We start from the raw sequence: 17,284 nt of genomic DNA, 5'->3' as shown, positions 1-17,284 counted from the left end.
TTTGCACTTGAGGAAGTCTATTAGCATAACATTAGATTTAGCTTTCTGTACAAAATGTTCTACTGACTTTTAATATGGCTTACTTATGGTTGGTTGTTTTGCTTCTTTTCACTCATTTGTGAAACAGACCAATTATTGTATTTCAAGTCTTGTTAATTTGTCATAAGAGTCTAGTAGCTTCACTAAAGTATTATACATCTTGGTGCCGCTTTTATAAATCTTAGAGTTTGAATTTACAGGCTTGATTTTTAAAAATGTAATCCTTTTAAAGCTTTTTCAGTAACAACACTCATTGAGTTTGATTTGGGTGTAGTTTGTTATTTCCTTGTGCAAATTCTTCCTATATCATAGTATGTCCAATGAATATTTTATCTGCTAATTTCCTATTCTAGTAAATTTTGTTGTTCTATAAATCTAGGTATGTAGTGTGTTACTTGGACTATGCTAGGTGTTTTAAAAAGAGTTAGGATTTGACAATTGGGAAGCAGTGTTTTGTATCCCCTAAGTACTATTCAGGGTGATTTAGAAATACGATGATTTTTAAAAGTAGAAGTCATAAGATCCATTACTGCATTTCCCTCCATAAGTATATTTGTAGGGATGCTAGATTCCTATAGTGTTTTAACTTTTTTATTGACTCTTGTTCTTAATCACTTTGATTATAGGAAATTGTATGTTTTAGGGTGATTCATGCATTTTCTGGATAATAAAAATGTTTTATTCATTTGTATTGTGCCTTTATTATTTTCACAAATAATTCAAGGTGGCAAACATACCTTTGTCCTCCTATTTTCCTCACAAACAAAAAACCCTGTGAGGTGATTTGGACTGAGAGAGCAGCCTGCCCAAGGTCATTCACCTGGCTTTCATGGCTTAGGTGGAACTAGAACTCACAGTCTCCTGGTTTCTATCCTAGTGCCTTTAGGGGATTTTTTTTTAAGTTTTAGGATTGCTGACATTTTTCTAGAGAAATATAATTCCAACCAAGCAGATTCATTTGAATTGTTTATGGTGGAAACTGCCTACTAAGTTCATTCAGAATAAATTCTTAGGTTTTCTGCGCTCAGCATTTTTCCCATCTTGAAAATAGTCAGTATGTAGAGATGACTGTACAGTTTTTTTAAGTGTAGCATATTTTCAGTGTGTTGCAGGTACACAGATCACATGTTTCAAGACATTTTCAAGACATACCAAAGTATCAGAAAAACTTGAAACAAAACAAAATATCTATAGTCTAACCCTACGCTTGCTGACTATCTGTACTCCCTCCCTTGAATTGTTTTTCTATGCTGTTTTAAAATGATGCTGTTGCAGCTACATACCAGAACTAAAATCATCAGAGGCAACCTTTTACTTACTAGCGAAGTTTGAATGGTACCAATAACTCGTGTCTAGTCACAGCAGTCCCTTGCAGCAGTACAAGTCCTTTCTGAGATTCAGAATGCCACCTGCAGCTTAATTCTGCTTCTCTCAAGATCACCTCACATAACGTAAGCAGATAGTAGCAGAAAATAATCTTGCTGTTCTACTGTGGCACAGAAAGAAAATTTAAGATAGCATTCTGGTCTCATTGCACAGAGCACTTAACCATACAGTTCAAAAAGGCTGGGGTTGTTAAAAAGTGCTTACCAAAAACAGTTCTTGAAATGCCTGCTCTTTGGTTTTGAACATGGAATACTTATATGTTCTGAGTTTTAAAATGTTGAATGGTTTTATATATGCTTATAAAAAACTAATCAAATTCCTACTGTTATGCCGGATCATTGAACCACAACTGTTCTCTGTCAAGAATTTTGTCTTATATTTATCTGTAAAGTATTGGAAATGGGCCAGTTAAGAATACCTTTCCTGTTATTCAGACACTTAAAAAATGGTGGTAGTGTTCTATTTAAAAGTATAACATCAGCATTAGTAACATTAGTTATGAAAGTATTACAAAAATCCTATAAGGCTGATTAGCTCCATTGTCTTTAACTGAAAAGTATAGGGAATAAATGCTGTTCATCATTTTTACAGTAAACTTAAAATCTCTTGTTATAGGATTGTCACCAGATCTGCAGTCAATGGAACAGATCCGAAGAATTATGAGACCCACAGATGTTCCTGACACAGGTGAAATCTTTTTAAGGATTAGGAATACGCTTCTGCAACTGGTGTTTTAGTAGCATATTCTCAAAGTACTTAATAGTCTGGTCCTGAAACTATAATGTTTAGAAATTAATGTACACCACCTAGAGTCTCATGGGAGGGGGACTAAAAATGTTATTAAAGTTAAAACTTTTAACTTCTATAAAGCTAATTATAGAAAATGCACTGTAGACATTTTCTAGTAATTAAATGCTGTGGCTTGACAATGGGAATTTTGTCCTGCTGGGTTTAGTGAGTACTAATGATGACTTAGTCCCACTCTCTGTATTAAATTGCTTTTTAGAATTTAAAGAAATTTGGGGTAGGCTATTTGCATATGAAAACTAGTCAAACCTTATCATTTATCAATTTTGGCTCTCAGGGTTGTTTGTGTCTTAACTAGCTTATTAAATTGTATTACTTTTTAGAATTTGAAACCAGTGAATTATAAACTAGTGCTTAGCGATTGTAGCTTTGGAAAAGAAATTAAAAATACATGTCTATGCTACATATATAAAAATAAATTTAAATACAATAACAACAGCAATAATCAAAAATTGCATGACACTTAGAATATTAAAAAAAATTCCATCTGTCAATTACAAAGGCAATGTTGCTTGGATCCACACATACATGCCAATACATTAGAACACCATAGGTTCTTGGGAAGAACTCAGTGCAAATGAAAGCCGACACCAACTAAAGAAATGGTAACTGTGAGTTCATTGTTGCATATGTAATGTTGTTTATAAGTCTTAATGAATGTATACTTTCCTCCTTTTTAAGGCTTGCTCTGTGATCTGTTGTGGTCTGATCCTGACAAGGATGTGCAAGGCTGGGGCGAAAATGACCGTGGAGTTTCCTTTACTTTTGGAGCTGATGTGGTCAGCAAATTCTTGAACAGACATGATTTGGATTTGATTTGTCGAGCTCATCAGGTATGAGAACATTACTGCTAATATATATATTTTATTTTTTATTCTCAGGGTTTTGTTTTGTTTTCTTTTTTTTGCATTCAGTGTATTCTGGCATGTAGATGAGCCAGTGTAAATTGGATTGCAGATGACTATCACTTCTGTTAATACAAATACCCTGTTGGCACTCAAATTGTTCCTGTGAAATAACTATACAGGACCATAGTTATTGTCACACTATATGCTCATGTATGCATTCATTTTAAAATGTAGAGTTTTTGTATAGGCGGTCTTACATACATACAAGCAACATTGACTTTGTAATACGTACATTTTATTTTATTTTCATTGTTTTGCTATCTAAATTTTAAAACTCAAAATCCTGATTTTTTAATGTTTTCAGGTATTTTTAGACAAATATTTACTGCTTAACAAGCAATTTAAAATTATAAATATATTTATAATTATATTGATCATGGCTCTCTGTTCTCACTGACAGGTGGTTGAAGATGGCTATGAATTCTTTGCTAAACGACAGCTGGTTACTCTATTTTCTGCTCCTAATTACTGTGGAGAGTTTGACAATGCTGGTGGCATGATGAGTGTGGATGAAACTTTAATGTGCTCTTTTCAGGTAGGTGTTTTTGTCTTAAGAGATTAGCCATAAGACATAATTTTACAAGCATTAGTATGTGCCTAAAACTAAAATAGTAAAAATTAATTGGAATCACTTAATATTTAATTGAATGTTGATTGAAGATTAGGATTTTGGATTGTAAAGGCTAACCTCCCTGTTGGAAGTACTAATTATTATGTCAATTATATCAAACCAAAATTAAAGTGCCTGAAGATGTGAATCCAAGTTTGAGCTCTGTCAGTGGAATCTTTTGATAATGTGGGTAAAGTAATACCCCAAGTAGTTCAAAGCACAAGTGGGATTTGGTGTTATGTTCAGAGATTGTTATTTATAAAACACTGAGCTCCCATCTCTTTCTGATACCACATCGATCAGTAAATGCACTTATTTTTTAAATTTCACTTTAGCAATAACATGGGCGGTTATAGAAATTGAATGAATAAATGGGTATTTGTAAACCTAGCTATTACAAAATGTTTTTACATACATCTACAGTTTCGCTGTATGCAGCTCATGTATAAGAGATAAAAAGTAGACTTACTTCCATGCTAGTCATAGTATATTGGAACATGGATCAAATCAGCCTGATTTGTTCTAAGCTCCAGATAAATTTCCAAAATGCTTGATGTTTTTTCTACAGTCAAAAACTTTGTTCTGTTTTGTTTGGCAAATTGAAAATATTCTTAAATAATAGTTTGCGGATAATGACAGCTCCAAAGTCCTTTTAAGCAAAACTGAATTCTTGTTTGGTATTTCCTTATTTGTATATCTAATGAAAAAGGAAATAACACATAATAAGTTTTGTAACAGCTCAGACCTTGTGAATGTATCAGCCCAGCTCCTTGTTTCTCAAATTTTCTTCACTGAGGGAATCAGTCTACAGTTAGTCCTCACTTAACAACCATTGATTCTATGATGACCTGGGGTATGGCACAAAGGCAACACAGTCAAATAAGCAAGAAGTGTTCCTTTAGTACTTCCAACTTTACCCCAAATGTCCAGGTTACCTTCGGCTGGAGAAAAAACTCCCAAGAACAGTCTTTAAGTGGAGGAAAATCAGTTTGAAAACAAAGTACATACAAACTGTAAATAAAAATCCATACAAACCACGCTGCAGTAATTAACTTGACAGGGCAGGAGAAGGAATTGCAGACTTGAAAGCCCAGCAAAACACACACAGTTGGGAAGACGTCAGGAACCCAGATAAGACAATACCAGATAATTCATGATTTGCTCCCAACAACTTGCTGTGCGCAGCTTCCCTTTTTAAACACTGTGTTCTCAGCTGCAGCTAATGAAAGGGAACCAGGGCCCTTTCCTCCCCCGTAAGCCACGCAACTCAGGTTGCTCCCGTCTCCGTTCCTCCCTGCGTGCCTTAGAATGAAGACAGGGTGAGCCTGGGTCTTCCTCCAAATTCCCTCTCCCTTGCTCTACCTCTACCCTACCCTGCCCTGCCCAACCGATTTTTGCCCTTCCCCAGTTTCTTCCTCAGCCAACAGAGCCACACTCCCACTCCCTGTCAGCTATTTGGCCTTCCTCTCTGAATCAGATTCCGACAGGGGCATTCTGACACATTCAGTGGCTGTTTAAAATTACAGTGGTGCTGAATGAATGCTTACAACCTGCCCTGGAAGTTTTTTATTTATCAAATTTAGACACTGCAAAACTCAATATCAAAGGGATTCTGGGCAATTTACAGATTTTAAGAAAAAAAGGCTGCTACAGCACTCCCTTGGTCACATGATGGTGATTTCTATAATCACGGAGTACATTTCAAGTCTCCTGCCCCATTTATCTCTTCCAATCCGTTTTTTTTTAACTACCCTGTGTTCTCTTACTGCCTTGCAGCCAACCCTGGCCCATTTGTGCACCCTCTGCCTCCCAGCAACAGCCATCCCTGATTCAGGTGCACTCCTGCCAGGCTGCAGCAGTCCCATGCTTTCTGCTGACCTGCTTGCAAGTGCCCAGGACTTGCAAGTTCCTGCCATTTTCTCCATTGACTCTGATTGTTGAAAACAAGCATTCATGAGGAATTACTGTGACTAGGCATTATGGTCATGTAACATCAATCACGCTTTATGACCTTATTGCTTAATGCTGAAAATTCTATTCCCAATTATTGAGTTATCAAAGGACTATCTAGTATTTTAAAGGGATTGGTTATATGCGTTTCTGAGCACCAGTGTCTGCAAAATGACTTCTGCATAGTAGAACAAATAATTGTTGCAGATCTGGTAGTCATAATTTAGCAAGGCATATGGCTGTACAAAGTGAGAGAAGTTTTAAGATTATATAATCTCAATTAAGGGCATGTAGATTCAAAATAATGGGTTTATATTCAGGTCATCTGTCCTTCTTTTTGCAATGGATTTGTTATCTTGGGCAAGTTATTTACTTTTTATTCTTTTCAGTTTCCCTAAGTGAAGATTGGTATAGCTAGTTCAGTCATGGCAGCCATTTTATAGTGACAGAAAATGCTTTTTTGACATGCAAAATATTTCCCAGCTCAAAAAGACTGGACTCTTTTTTCTCTTAAGATTCTGAAACCTTCTGAAAAGAAAGCGAAGTACCAGTATGGTGGCCTAAACTCTGGACGTCCAGTCACTCCACCTCGCACAGCTAATCCACCGAAGAAGAGGTGAAGAAAGGAATACAGTAGAAAATCATAAGATCTGTAAAGGACAAAACACCATATATACAGTATATAATAAGTGTGCACTGTAAAACCATCCAGCCATTTGACAACCTTTATGATGTCACATCTTTAACTTAAAGAGACGGGTAAAGGATCCTTAATATTTTCTAGTTGACAGATGTGCAACACTGTATTGTAATAAATATACACCAAGTTCCAGTAATCAACATAAAGTAAATCAGATCTAAACAAATTATTTTGGTTGCATACATGTCAGTTTTAAAGTTGACCAACATCCCAATTTAAGCTTAATGTAATAGTTAAATCAGATGAGAGCATGATGTTTCATTTGTGTAATGTGGTCTTACTGTTGCTTGATTGCTTTTATTTCTATTTTGTAGCTAGAATGATGGCAAGGTATCTTAGTAATGTTCCCTGGCTAAAAATGAACTGTGGAAGAGATTTCAATAGCCAGCTGTTGGTGTTCTTTCTCTTCCAGTAATCTTGCTGACTAAGTATTTGCCCCTCTTAATAGGAGTCTGGTGATTAAAGACAAACCAAGCTCAAGCTAGTTCCTACAGTAATGTTCCTTTTCCAAAGAGACTAGAAATCAGTGTTTTTTCATGAAACAAAACTTGTTACTTAGTCTGCCACTTCGTGCACTGCACCATTTTAAACTAACATTATACTCACAAGAACACTTCATTCAACTAAAATAGGTCAAAAGTTGTATTTCTTCTTTGTTGGTCATGGAATATCTTGCATTAGATTTTATTAGCATGAAACATTTTTCAGCATGCTTAGTTTCTTGATAATGCCATTCTTGCATTAAAGTGCATTCTGCATTTCTCAGAAGACGTGAAGATTCTTCTCTGAAAGGCCTTAGAAGTGCTATTTCCTTTTCTTCCCTGCCAACACTCCAGGAGGGTTTATTTAAATGTATATTGATAAATAAGCAGTATGGTAACTAAGGCTAATGGTGGTTGAACTGCCTAATATATCTACATGATTGTAAGGCTTATGTCACAAAGAATGATATCTTCTGGATTTTCATGATCAAAATTCATATTCATGTAGAGATTTCTGCTTTGTAGTGTACGTATAGTAGCAATAATTTCTGTACATGATCAAGAGTTGATGCAGTATTTCTTTTCCTGCTTTCCTTTTTTAAGGATTCATATTAATGATAAGTGTAAGGTCATGTGTAAAGTTTGTAAGATAATAAAAATTGAAAGACAAAGATTTCATTGAATAGGATTACAAACTTTTACTGGACACTGACAAACTTGCAAGATTTAAGAGATAAGGTTACAATTTGTACCATTCTGTGTGCAACAATAAATGTAAAACTTTAATTTTGCGTTTGCAAATGTTACACTGAGGATTTGAAACTTGCATTTTATTAATCGCACGTAATATGCAAGTAATTTCTGCTAAGTGAAGTTCTTTAAATTTAAGCCTCTTTTCTAATTCCATTTTGTTTTAAACATTAAATGTTTTTTTTTCCATTTAGTAAAGTTGTTTAATTCATTTGAAGTCTGACTGTTTATTCCAATTCTTTAAAAAAAAAATCATTAGCTCTTAATGACATGCATTAATTGCTATGTGGGTAAAAGGTTGATACTAATGCTAATATAAACATTCAATAAGGGTATTTAAAAACTGTTATTTTCCTGTTTTAAAATCACAGAACTCGGTAATAAGAATGGTGCAGTGCCAAGTAACTGAACAAATGTCACTTCCAGAACAATGACTGATTTTCAGTTAGTTATCCAGCACAGTGATAAAAAGTTCTCATCTGACTGCAGAAATGTGAACTTGAGTCATTAACTGGATGACAAATTCATGCCAATAACAACATTAGGAATTGAGAAAATGGAAACAAAGCTTAGCTTGCTGGTCAAACAAGGATCCTTTTTTTTTTTACAGGTGAACTCTTATTTAATGTTTTAGAACATTAATTTGTACAGCTGAGTTTAACTTTGTTTAAAAAAAAAATGCTGTTACATAACTGCCTATTTAAGCATGGAAAACCTTATTGAAAGATGGTAACTTTTTACTTATCAGTACCCTGTAACTGATATCTCCCTTGTCATTTCTTAACATCTGGTAACAGTATGATTCTAGTTATCTTTGCAACAAATAATATAATCACTAAAATCACCACTTACCATCTTTTTCTTACAAACATTATTTCTGAAAGAATTTATTGCAAGCATTTAAGGCAGATCATGTTCAGTCCTTAGAACTGGTCAATGAATATGAAATCCCCATTGATATATGAGCTTTGGCATACCATAAGTTTACTTTGAAGATCAGTAATGTGTCATTTGCAGTTCCTTAAAAAATATTTTGGCCATGGGTGCATATCCTTTCTGTATAACCAGAATGGAAGCTGTAATGTATTAAGCATGATTTTAAACATTATTTTATTGTCTTGTCTTCCCACCTCTTTTCATTCACTGCTTGCATAAAAGGAACACAGTTCCTTTTTCTGCAATCTTTCTGTAAAGTTGGTGTCACTTTCTAGTAGCATTTTTCCACAGTTTTATTTCTAAGCTTCTACTTAACTGTGTGGCGTTTTCTTTCCTGCCATTGTTCCATCAAAGCAATTTGCTTAAAGACAATCTTGTGCAATGTGGATGGACTGCTAGAAGATTTCGATATGAAAGTAGTTCACAGGATAGTTTTTGAACAAATGTATAAAAGACTTTTTTCCACGTGTGAATGGACATTGTTTAAAACCCATCTTGTGGATACAAAATATCATATCCAAGCTGGTTGTGTCCTGCCAACTTGGAGGAATATTGAGTTTTAGGAATAAATACAACTAAACCTCTTGATTCTGTATTCATGTCTCTTATTTGCACATTAATGCGTTTCAGTTGTATACATTGTCTATCTGCTGTTAAATCCGTATCTGCTGTTAAATCCATTGCAGACATGTTTTGAAAAAGAAGAACACCTTTAAATGCCACTAACTTTAGAACCCAGTGAATTTCTTCACTTGGTCCCAACTTGCTTCACTAGAATAGATTGGGATAGCTTTCTGTGCAGCATCCCAATATCTGCTGAATTTTGGGAAATGTCTAGAACAGGCTCTTGGAGGAGACATTGCGGACTAACCAATATCCATATTTCATAGTTGTCAGTATTGTAGAGATAAGCTTAGACAATTAAAAAGGCAGAAGAAAAAATGTTTCCATGCAGAGCAGTTGCTAACACACAGCCAAACATTTAAGAAGCATGGAAGCTCAAAAAAACAGTGCACTGTATTTTGGATGAGCAAAAGAATATGAAATGTACAAGTGACCCTCCCTTTCAGATAGAAACTTTATAGAAATATTAAAATATATACATATTGCAGATTTAAGAAATCATAAATTATTTTGTAGATATCCATCTTATGTAGACACAAAAGATTGGGAGAATTTTGTTTGCAATACTTCTAGTCTATCTCTGCAATTAACCAAATACTTTGGAAAATGAAATACAAGGCTTTCCATCCTTGAACATGAGTTCATATTGTTTATATATGAATCCAGATTCATTTCTCTTGTTGCAGAATTTTCTTTTACTTTGTACTTGCTCACAAATGTATTAAGAAAATGGACATAAACATTTTTGGTTGCTTTAGTGATTAAGAAACTATGATGGTATGACATTTACTCTCAGGACTTGGACATCCAAAGTCTCATCCAACCCCATGATTCTATGATTTTATTTTATTTTTCCAAGTCTGGTAGAATCCCCACATCTTGTCAGACATTTTCTTTACCCTCACAAATAGATTTGCTGGGAATGCTAATACCAATATTTAGAACGGTAGAGTAAAAATTAAAATTGTGAAATTAAGTAACAAGTACCTGATACTAATATTGTTATTTTGTTTGGAAGATACAAGTATGCACAAGCTACCAGTTTCAAATAACGCATATTTGAGAGAGTGCTCTGATTTTTGTTATTTGCTTACTATGTATGAGGTAGTATTAATTTTGTATTTTAGGTGGAGAGGAAAGATATAAAAAAAGGACCAGATCAGACCAGTAACTGGAAAATTAATTAATTGTAAGTCGAGTATATGAGATGAGAAAAAGAAAGGAAAAAAATATTGGGGGAAAAAAAAAATCCCCCACTGCATCAGTATGGAAGAAGCAGCTAGGAAGCTACTCAAAATGTTAGCAACTACTACAATTTAAGTTGTCTTCCCTTCTGTTCACTTCTGAAAATAGAGTGTGTGCAGCCTGCCCCTTGCTTTATCTGCATGTTCATATAAAAATATGATCATTGCTACAGTAAAAACGTTACAACCTTAGAAACTGTTCTGCCTGTTTTTCTTACCTTGTTTTAAAACCATAATAGAATACACAGAAATAAACATTAAGCATACCTAAACACTAAGGTAGTTCTTAGTGCGAGTTTTCAAACAAGATTTTGAGTAGACTCCAACTGGAAAAAAATACTGGGGTGATGAACTGTAACTTTTCCTCTCATCCTAATGAGCAAATATCAGCAGCTGTTGGATGTATTTATCATTTAGATGGATTGATTATATGCCACTGAATTATCTTCCTTCCACTTTTCCTGGCATTACAGACTTCTCAATAAGATTCAACTTCCAATAAAGCTTCCTTGTCTGTTTTCCTTTGAACAAATACCTGATGATGCACTGGAATAATAATCTAAAATTCTTATACACAACCTACCCCATTATTTGGATTCTGACCATAGAATTTAGGAGTCAAACCTTTAGGTCCAATACTATTGCACATCTTTGAATTCCAATGTATAATAGGCCAGTAAAGAGAAATTAGCATTGAACAGATGATGAAATCTTCCTTAAATCTCAATTTTATCATATAATACCTATTGGAAATTGTATGCATTAAGAGGGTATACATATTTATTTGTGAAAACCTAGGATTGGTTGAAAGAAGAAAGAAGATTCAAATCCGAATAACTGCTACTATTATATACAGTATGTCTTTATACTAAGAAGTAACTTTTTTCTGCTTGCTGACAATCCAGTCCTATGTTATTCAAACATCAACTTAAAATTATGAACTATCTCTGTTGGAAATCTGTTCATGTCTCAAACAGCTTTCAGCTAGGTTGTGATTAGAAAAATGATCACTCTGCATGCATTATTTGGGTCAAATGATGGCAACCAATGGATAATTTCACCAAGGGCATTGTAAAGAAGCAGGAAGAGGCTGAGTTGACATGTCTATTAAGTCTGACTTCAGTGAACTGTAAAAGTATACGCAAGTAACCCTGGTTTTCTTGATCCTAGCCATGCTTTTTTTTTCAAACAATATATTAATTATAAATGTGCATTAAATTTGGTTAAATTCAGAATCTAAAATTCAACAGTTTTAGAAAGGTTCAAAATGTCCACAGAAAATTGGACTTACAGCTTTAATTTCTGAGCACTTTAAATGGATTTACCAGAACTCATCAATCTCCATGCTCAAAGATGGGGACCCAACATTGCAAGGAAGTGCCAGTTTTTAATGCTGTATAATTCTGTCATCCTGGGATAGGACTGATCTATGGGATCTGGGATAAGATTAACATTGGGTGCTTTCTTGGAAAACGCTGGATATACAATTTATCAGTGGCAAAATAAATAAATAAAAATTCAAGTGTATTTGTTAATTGTTATTCCTGAGTCCATGTTTTTGTCATAAAAATCGGAGAATAATCACTTTTGTATACATTGCCAAAATATCTATGGAATGGAGAGAAAAGGGAGAAAACTTTTTCCTCCTCAAACATAAAGCTTTGTCGTTCTCAAAAACTTATTTAAATAATCTTAAGTAATCTTCCAATGTTAATGAGCTGTGATGGTGCAGTGGTAAGAATGCAGTACTGCAGGCTACTGTCAAGCCCGAAATTGACATAAGTGTAGCCATTTTAGTTTGTCTTAGTATATATTCTTTTTCTTATTTTCTCTGTGGCAGTCATGGGGGGAAGGGTTTCGGGCTTGACACATTCCTAAGTGGGGAGGAGTGGAGATAAAGAGGCTGTTATGGCTAGGTGATCTTTCCCATGGGAAACAAGCTGTCCGTGCTTGGGCCCTTAGAGGTGGAGATTTATGACATCAAGCAACGTTGAATTCTATTGGAGAATGACTTTTGGGGGTTGTTTCTAACTTCTAATATTGTGGGGTAATTCCAGTTTAGGTCAGATCCGGAATTACCATGGACTTGGTCAATTTGATGCTTTCCTAAACAAATCTTTTTGAAAGATGGACTTTGTACTTTTTTTTAAAGTGGATTTCATCACTTGGAAACCTGACAGCTACTTCTGCTGACTGCCGGCTGACTGCAGTTGGGCAGTTCTTTTCTCACCGGCTCAAGGTTGACTCCACCTTCCATCCTTCCAAGGTTGGTAAAATGAGGACATTGGGGGCAATATACTGATTCTGTAAACTGCTAAGAGAGAGCTGGAAAGCACTGTGAAACAGTATATAAGTCTTAAGTGCTATTGCTAATCTATCTGAACTTTTGCAAAAATCATAAGCTGTAGATCATTGATGTAATTCCTACCATTTTTTCATTTTATATTATGGAATATTATGAGTCCCAACAGCCCTGACCGATGGACTCATCTGAAATTTGAAAGTTATTTCTTGGAAAGGGACTACAGAAATAATCTAAATTTCTCAGTAACAGTAAAGAACTACTATTTCCTTTTTAAAAAAAAAAAATCTAAGTATCTGGTGGAAAGATTAAAGACTGTCAAATGCTACAATGCTTGCTATTTTCATTAAATTCTTTTGAGGGGAAAAGATCATATAAGTATAATGCAATGCAATGCAAGGAACAGACCAAGGTTAGGAGGAAAACAATATCAAATTATCTAGTTTTCTGCTGGCCTCTTGCTGTTACTTTTTTCCCCCAAGCTTCTCCAAAGACACTTTATTTTCACATTAGGTATCTACAGTATAATACATAAATCTGGATGTCGGTAATTTTTATTAGTGTTTCCGGTGAGCTCTCTGGTTTTATTTCAAGGAGTATTGAATTATTTGTTCTCTTTGCTGTTCAAGGCATTTTCACCACCATTCAAAGGCACTGATTTTTCCCAGCTTTTCTTATTGGTTTTTTTTTCCCATTCAGTTTTTATAGCCATACATTATATGTAGAAAACCCATGTTCTTTGTATTACATATTTTGCCATCTTATATCTTTGGCATTGCGACTGTTTCTACATGTAGATTTTTTGCAAAGATTTGTCATTTCCCCCCATGAAACAAACATCTATACAGCATTGCATGGTTACAGTAATAAACTTTTAGAATAAAAGCTTGTTACTACTTGAAATTCTATTTGCATTGGATTGGAGTTGATGAAGTTTGATTATTATTTTTCTCAAGTATTCAGTTGGTTCAGTTTCATATGCTGCACTAAACCAAACCCACAGTGTTTTAATTCAGTATATAATTAAATTATATACTTCAGAATAAAGCATATTTGCCAAAGTCCATAATGCAAAAAGCAAATCCTATATAACTACTTTTGACTATCCTCATTTCTCTTAAATTCACAAAAACTGCCTCCCAAATTGTTTAGAAGCTGTCCAGCAAAATTTCTGGAAATTTATTTCTAACTAAACCATAACAATCCTGATAGACAATATACGAATAAAAATAAGTATTGAATTTGGTTCTTATGTAACATTAAGATACAACAATTTACATGAGTCACAACGACCAGTTTCATGCACTGCATCATACCAAATGGAAATGACCTCATAATATTTAGAAACTTAATTTATGTAATGTGTGTAGTATTTGCAATCTGATTCTGCAAGAGAATTAAGGGTTTGATTTTGACAGTGGATGTCTGCTGCCCCCTGCTGTCCAGCTAATTATGAAAACAAAATACTTATTGTGCAATGAGACACAAATTAGTGACCAAAATTATTTTTGGCTAAGATTACTATTTTCCATAAGCATGTTGCTAGTTCTTAATCTGATATGTACTTTTCAAGAAAAAAAAGCTTTCCTTATATTTTGCATACTTCTTACTTGAAGAAATATAAATTATAAATACTTTTAATGATTTACCCCAATGGAACAAAATCCTATCATAGTTAAAATTATCCTGCTTAAAAGAAGAATTGATTAATAAACAAGTAACATCACGATTTATAACTTCATGCCCCCCTAACCTTAAAAGCTTTGAAAAGGGATCAATCCATCAGACAATGACAAATATAAAAGATGGGGAACAAAAGACCTATAAAAATGGGTTAAATCAAACTAATATTAAATGCACAGGTTATAAATGGGACATGTCCTTCTAGTTTTGTAGACAACAAGAGGACAGTACATAATAAATGACAACTAAGCTAGTGACCTATATGTAGCTTATCCATCCTAATGGGGAATTAGCAGCAAATGCTGGTAGAACACAATAACTGACTAGGTATGCTCCATAATAGGAACATTTCAAAACACAGATGTTATTCCACAAGACTCAGAGGTGGTATTCAGCAGGTTCTGACCAGTTCTGGAGAACCGGTAGCAGAAATTTTAAGTTATTCGGAGAACTGGCAAATACCACCTCTGACTCGAAATTTTACAGTACCCTCCCCCTGCCATGCCCACCAAGCCATGCCCATAGAACTGGTAGTAACAAAAATTGAATCCCACCACTGGCAAGACTGTAGTGATCAACAGTCCCTCACATTCCAATATACTGGCTTTGAAGATAGTGTTATGCTGAAAATAAAGAATTAAGGCAGGATACTTCTCAATAAATTTCAATTCACCAATAACATAGTCATTGGTTTGATATGGGAAGTGGAACAGCATGTTGTCTAGATAGGCATTTGGCAAGGAGAGCAAAAGATAGTTGTGCCCCATGAGTAATTATAAAATTTCTTAGGAAGAAAATTGTGTATAAATGTATCCTACAACACAAGAAGACTTTATATCAAATGTCTCTTTGGCATTCTCGCCTGACACCATAGATTCTAAAGGCACATTGTTCTGGAAATTGGTAAATGCCAATTTGGATGAAGTTAAGAATGCAGAGATTTGAGTGACCAAAAAGGAATGAGTTATCTATATATATTGGATGGCTCCCCATCCTAACTCCAGTTAATCCTCCAATTAACCTAAAACTTTGTGACACTATACCCTGGCTCACTGTCTCTTTAAAAGAAATTGAATATCTGATCCTGGTATTGCCATTAGGCAAAGTGCCCAGAGAAGAATATATCCCTGGTGATTTAGTAAAAGGTGTTATTGTCTCATGGAAGCCTATTTTGGCTAAACTAATTAATAGCAATAATTCTTCTGGATTACTTTCCTAGGCCTGGAATACAAGGATAATAATCCCAATATACCAGAATGGAAGAATGGTACTTTCCCCAAAGAAGTATAAACTAATTAGTCCGATTGACATCATAGCTAAAATATGTGTAAAATATATAGCTAATAAATGATCTTTGGATCTTTGATAACAATGTGCTTGCAGAGGAACAGGCAGGGTTTAGAGCAGGGGTCCCCAAACTTGGCAACTTTAAGACTTGTGGACTACAAATCCCAGAATTCCTCAGCCAGCATTCTAGGAGTTGAAGTCCACAAGTCTTAAAGCTGCCAAGTTTGAAGACCTCTGGTTTAGAGCAAGATATTCAACAATTGATTATTGTTTTGTACTGGAGTATCTGATAAATAAGAATATAAAACACACCCACAGGTTGCATGTTGCCTTTGGGATTTTCATGTAGCTTTTCATACTATTGATAGGAACAAACCATATATTAAGCTAGATCAGCATTCTAGGAGTTGGATTTTGATAGAAAGCTAATATATACAAGTACTCACATTTAGTTTAGATTCACCCCAGCAGGGCACCTGAAAGATATCAAGACTTTTAAAGTGGTAAAACAAGGATATGTATTAAACCTTTAATCTATACTTTGCAAAGAAAGAATTGTCTCCCATAAGTCTGTTTAAATCACAATCTGAGCATTTTATATTCTATTGCTATTTTGATATTTTGACATAACTGTGCAGAACTGTAGATAACATGTTTGCCACCCTTATTTAATGGCTAATAGTATTAGCATAAATTAGCACACTTTTACTGCCTAAGTGAAGACCTAAGACTGGGAAATAACTTCTTTCCTTCTCTCACCCATCCTAGAAACAAGACCTGTTTTAGTTCATTATTTAATATTCTGATTATGTTCTACTTCAGGGGTGTCCAACCTTGGCAACTTTAAGACTTGTGGACTTCAACTCCCAGAGTTCCTCAGCCAGCAAAGCTGGCTGAGGAACTCTGGGAGTTGAAGTCCACAAGTCTTAAAGTTGCCAAGGTTGGACACCCCTGTTCTACTTTGACCCACTCTCTTAAAACTAAGCCATTCTTAGTCTGGATTGGTGAATTCCTTCTGTTTCAATTGGCTGAGAATTATAATGCCTGGGTCCTTATTGGATAGAAATTTAATGGGGGAAGGATGTTAATAGCTCCTCCCCAGAAAACATTGTGCTCCACACTGAAGGAAGAAGTCAGTCTGAGGAGGAGATTTTTGATTGGCTGAAAAAAGCGGTGATTCCCTCCTGATTTTCCTTTCCCATGTAGGGCATTTAAGCCTGAGGTAAATGTAGCATGCAGGAAGTTTCATGTTTTCTTAATAATTACATGCTGCTAAATATGAATCTTTGTTAGTCTTTGGCTCAAAGACCATCTGGAGGAAAAAATAAATAAAACTAAAAGAAACACACCACAAGCCTCATGTCAGCATTTCAAGTCAAATATCTTTATTATTTGGGGAAGGCCACCATTTTAATGTATAGTTTTAGGGCAGAAGGGGCCACTTCTGAAATTATTTCTGTCCCTTTCAGCACTTTTATTTCTACAGTACAAAGAGGAATATTTTTCTCTTTAAAACATTAGGGAGAGCCTGTTTTGTAAGGGAAATTCTAGGGTGTCATTACTTATAAATAATACT

The 17,284-nt window shown here is 34.8% G+C and overlaps 1 protein-coding gene across 1 annotated transcript in view; it reads left to right on the top strand.

Annotated features, from left to right (window-relative positions):
• PPP1CB (protein phosphatase 1 catalytic subunit beta) overlaps positions 1 to 9,156 on the top strand; it is a 34,530-nt gene extending 25,374 nt beyond the window's left edge. Inside the window, exons 5-8 of the mRNA XM_026681698.2 lie at positions 2,041 to 2,112; positions 2,914 to 3,065; positions 3,541 to 3,675; positions 6,216 to 9,156. Coding sequence (XP_026537483.1) covers positions 2,041 to 2,112; positions 2,914 to 3,065; positions 3,541 to 3,675; positions 6,216 to 6,320 — 464 coding nt within the window. The 3' untranslated portion in view covers positions 6,321 to 9,156. The remainder of the gene's footprint in view (positions 1 to 2,040; positions 2,113 to 2,913; positions 3,066 to 3,540; positions 3,676 to 6,215) is intronic.
• The last annotated feature ends 8,128 nt before the right edge of the window (positions 9,157 to 17,284 follow it).

Source organism: Notechis scutatus, chromosome 1, assembly GCF_049901735.1.
Source record: "Notechis scutatus isolate UNSWTSFEM ecotype Mainland chromosome 1, rNotScu1.2, whole genome shotgun sequence".
NCBI classification, from domain to species: domain Eukaryota; kingdom Metazoa; phylum Chordata; class Lepidosauria; order Squamata; family Elapidae; genus Notechis; species Notechis scutatus.
This window is presented reverse-complemented; position numbering and strand designations above follow the sequence as displayed.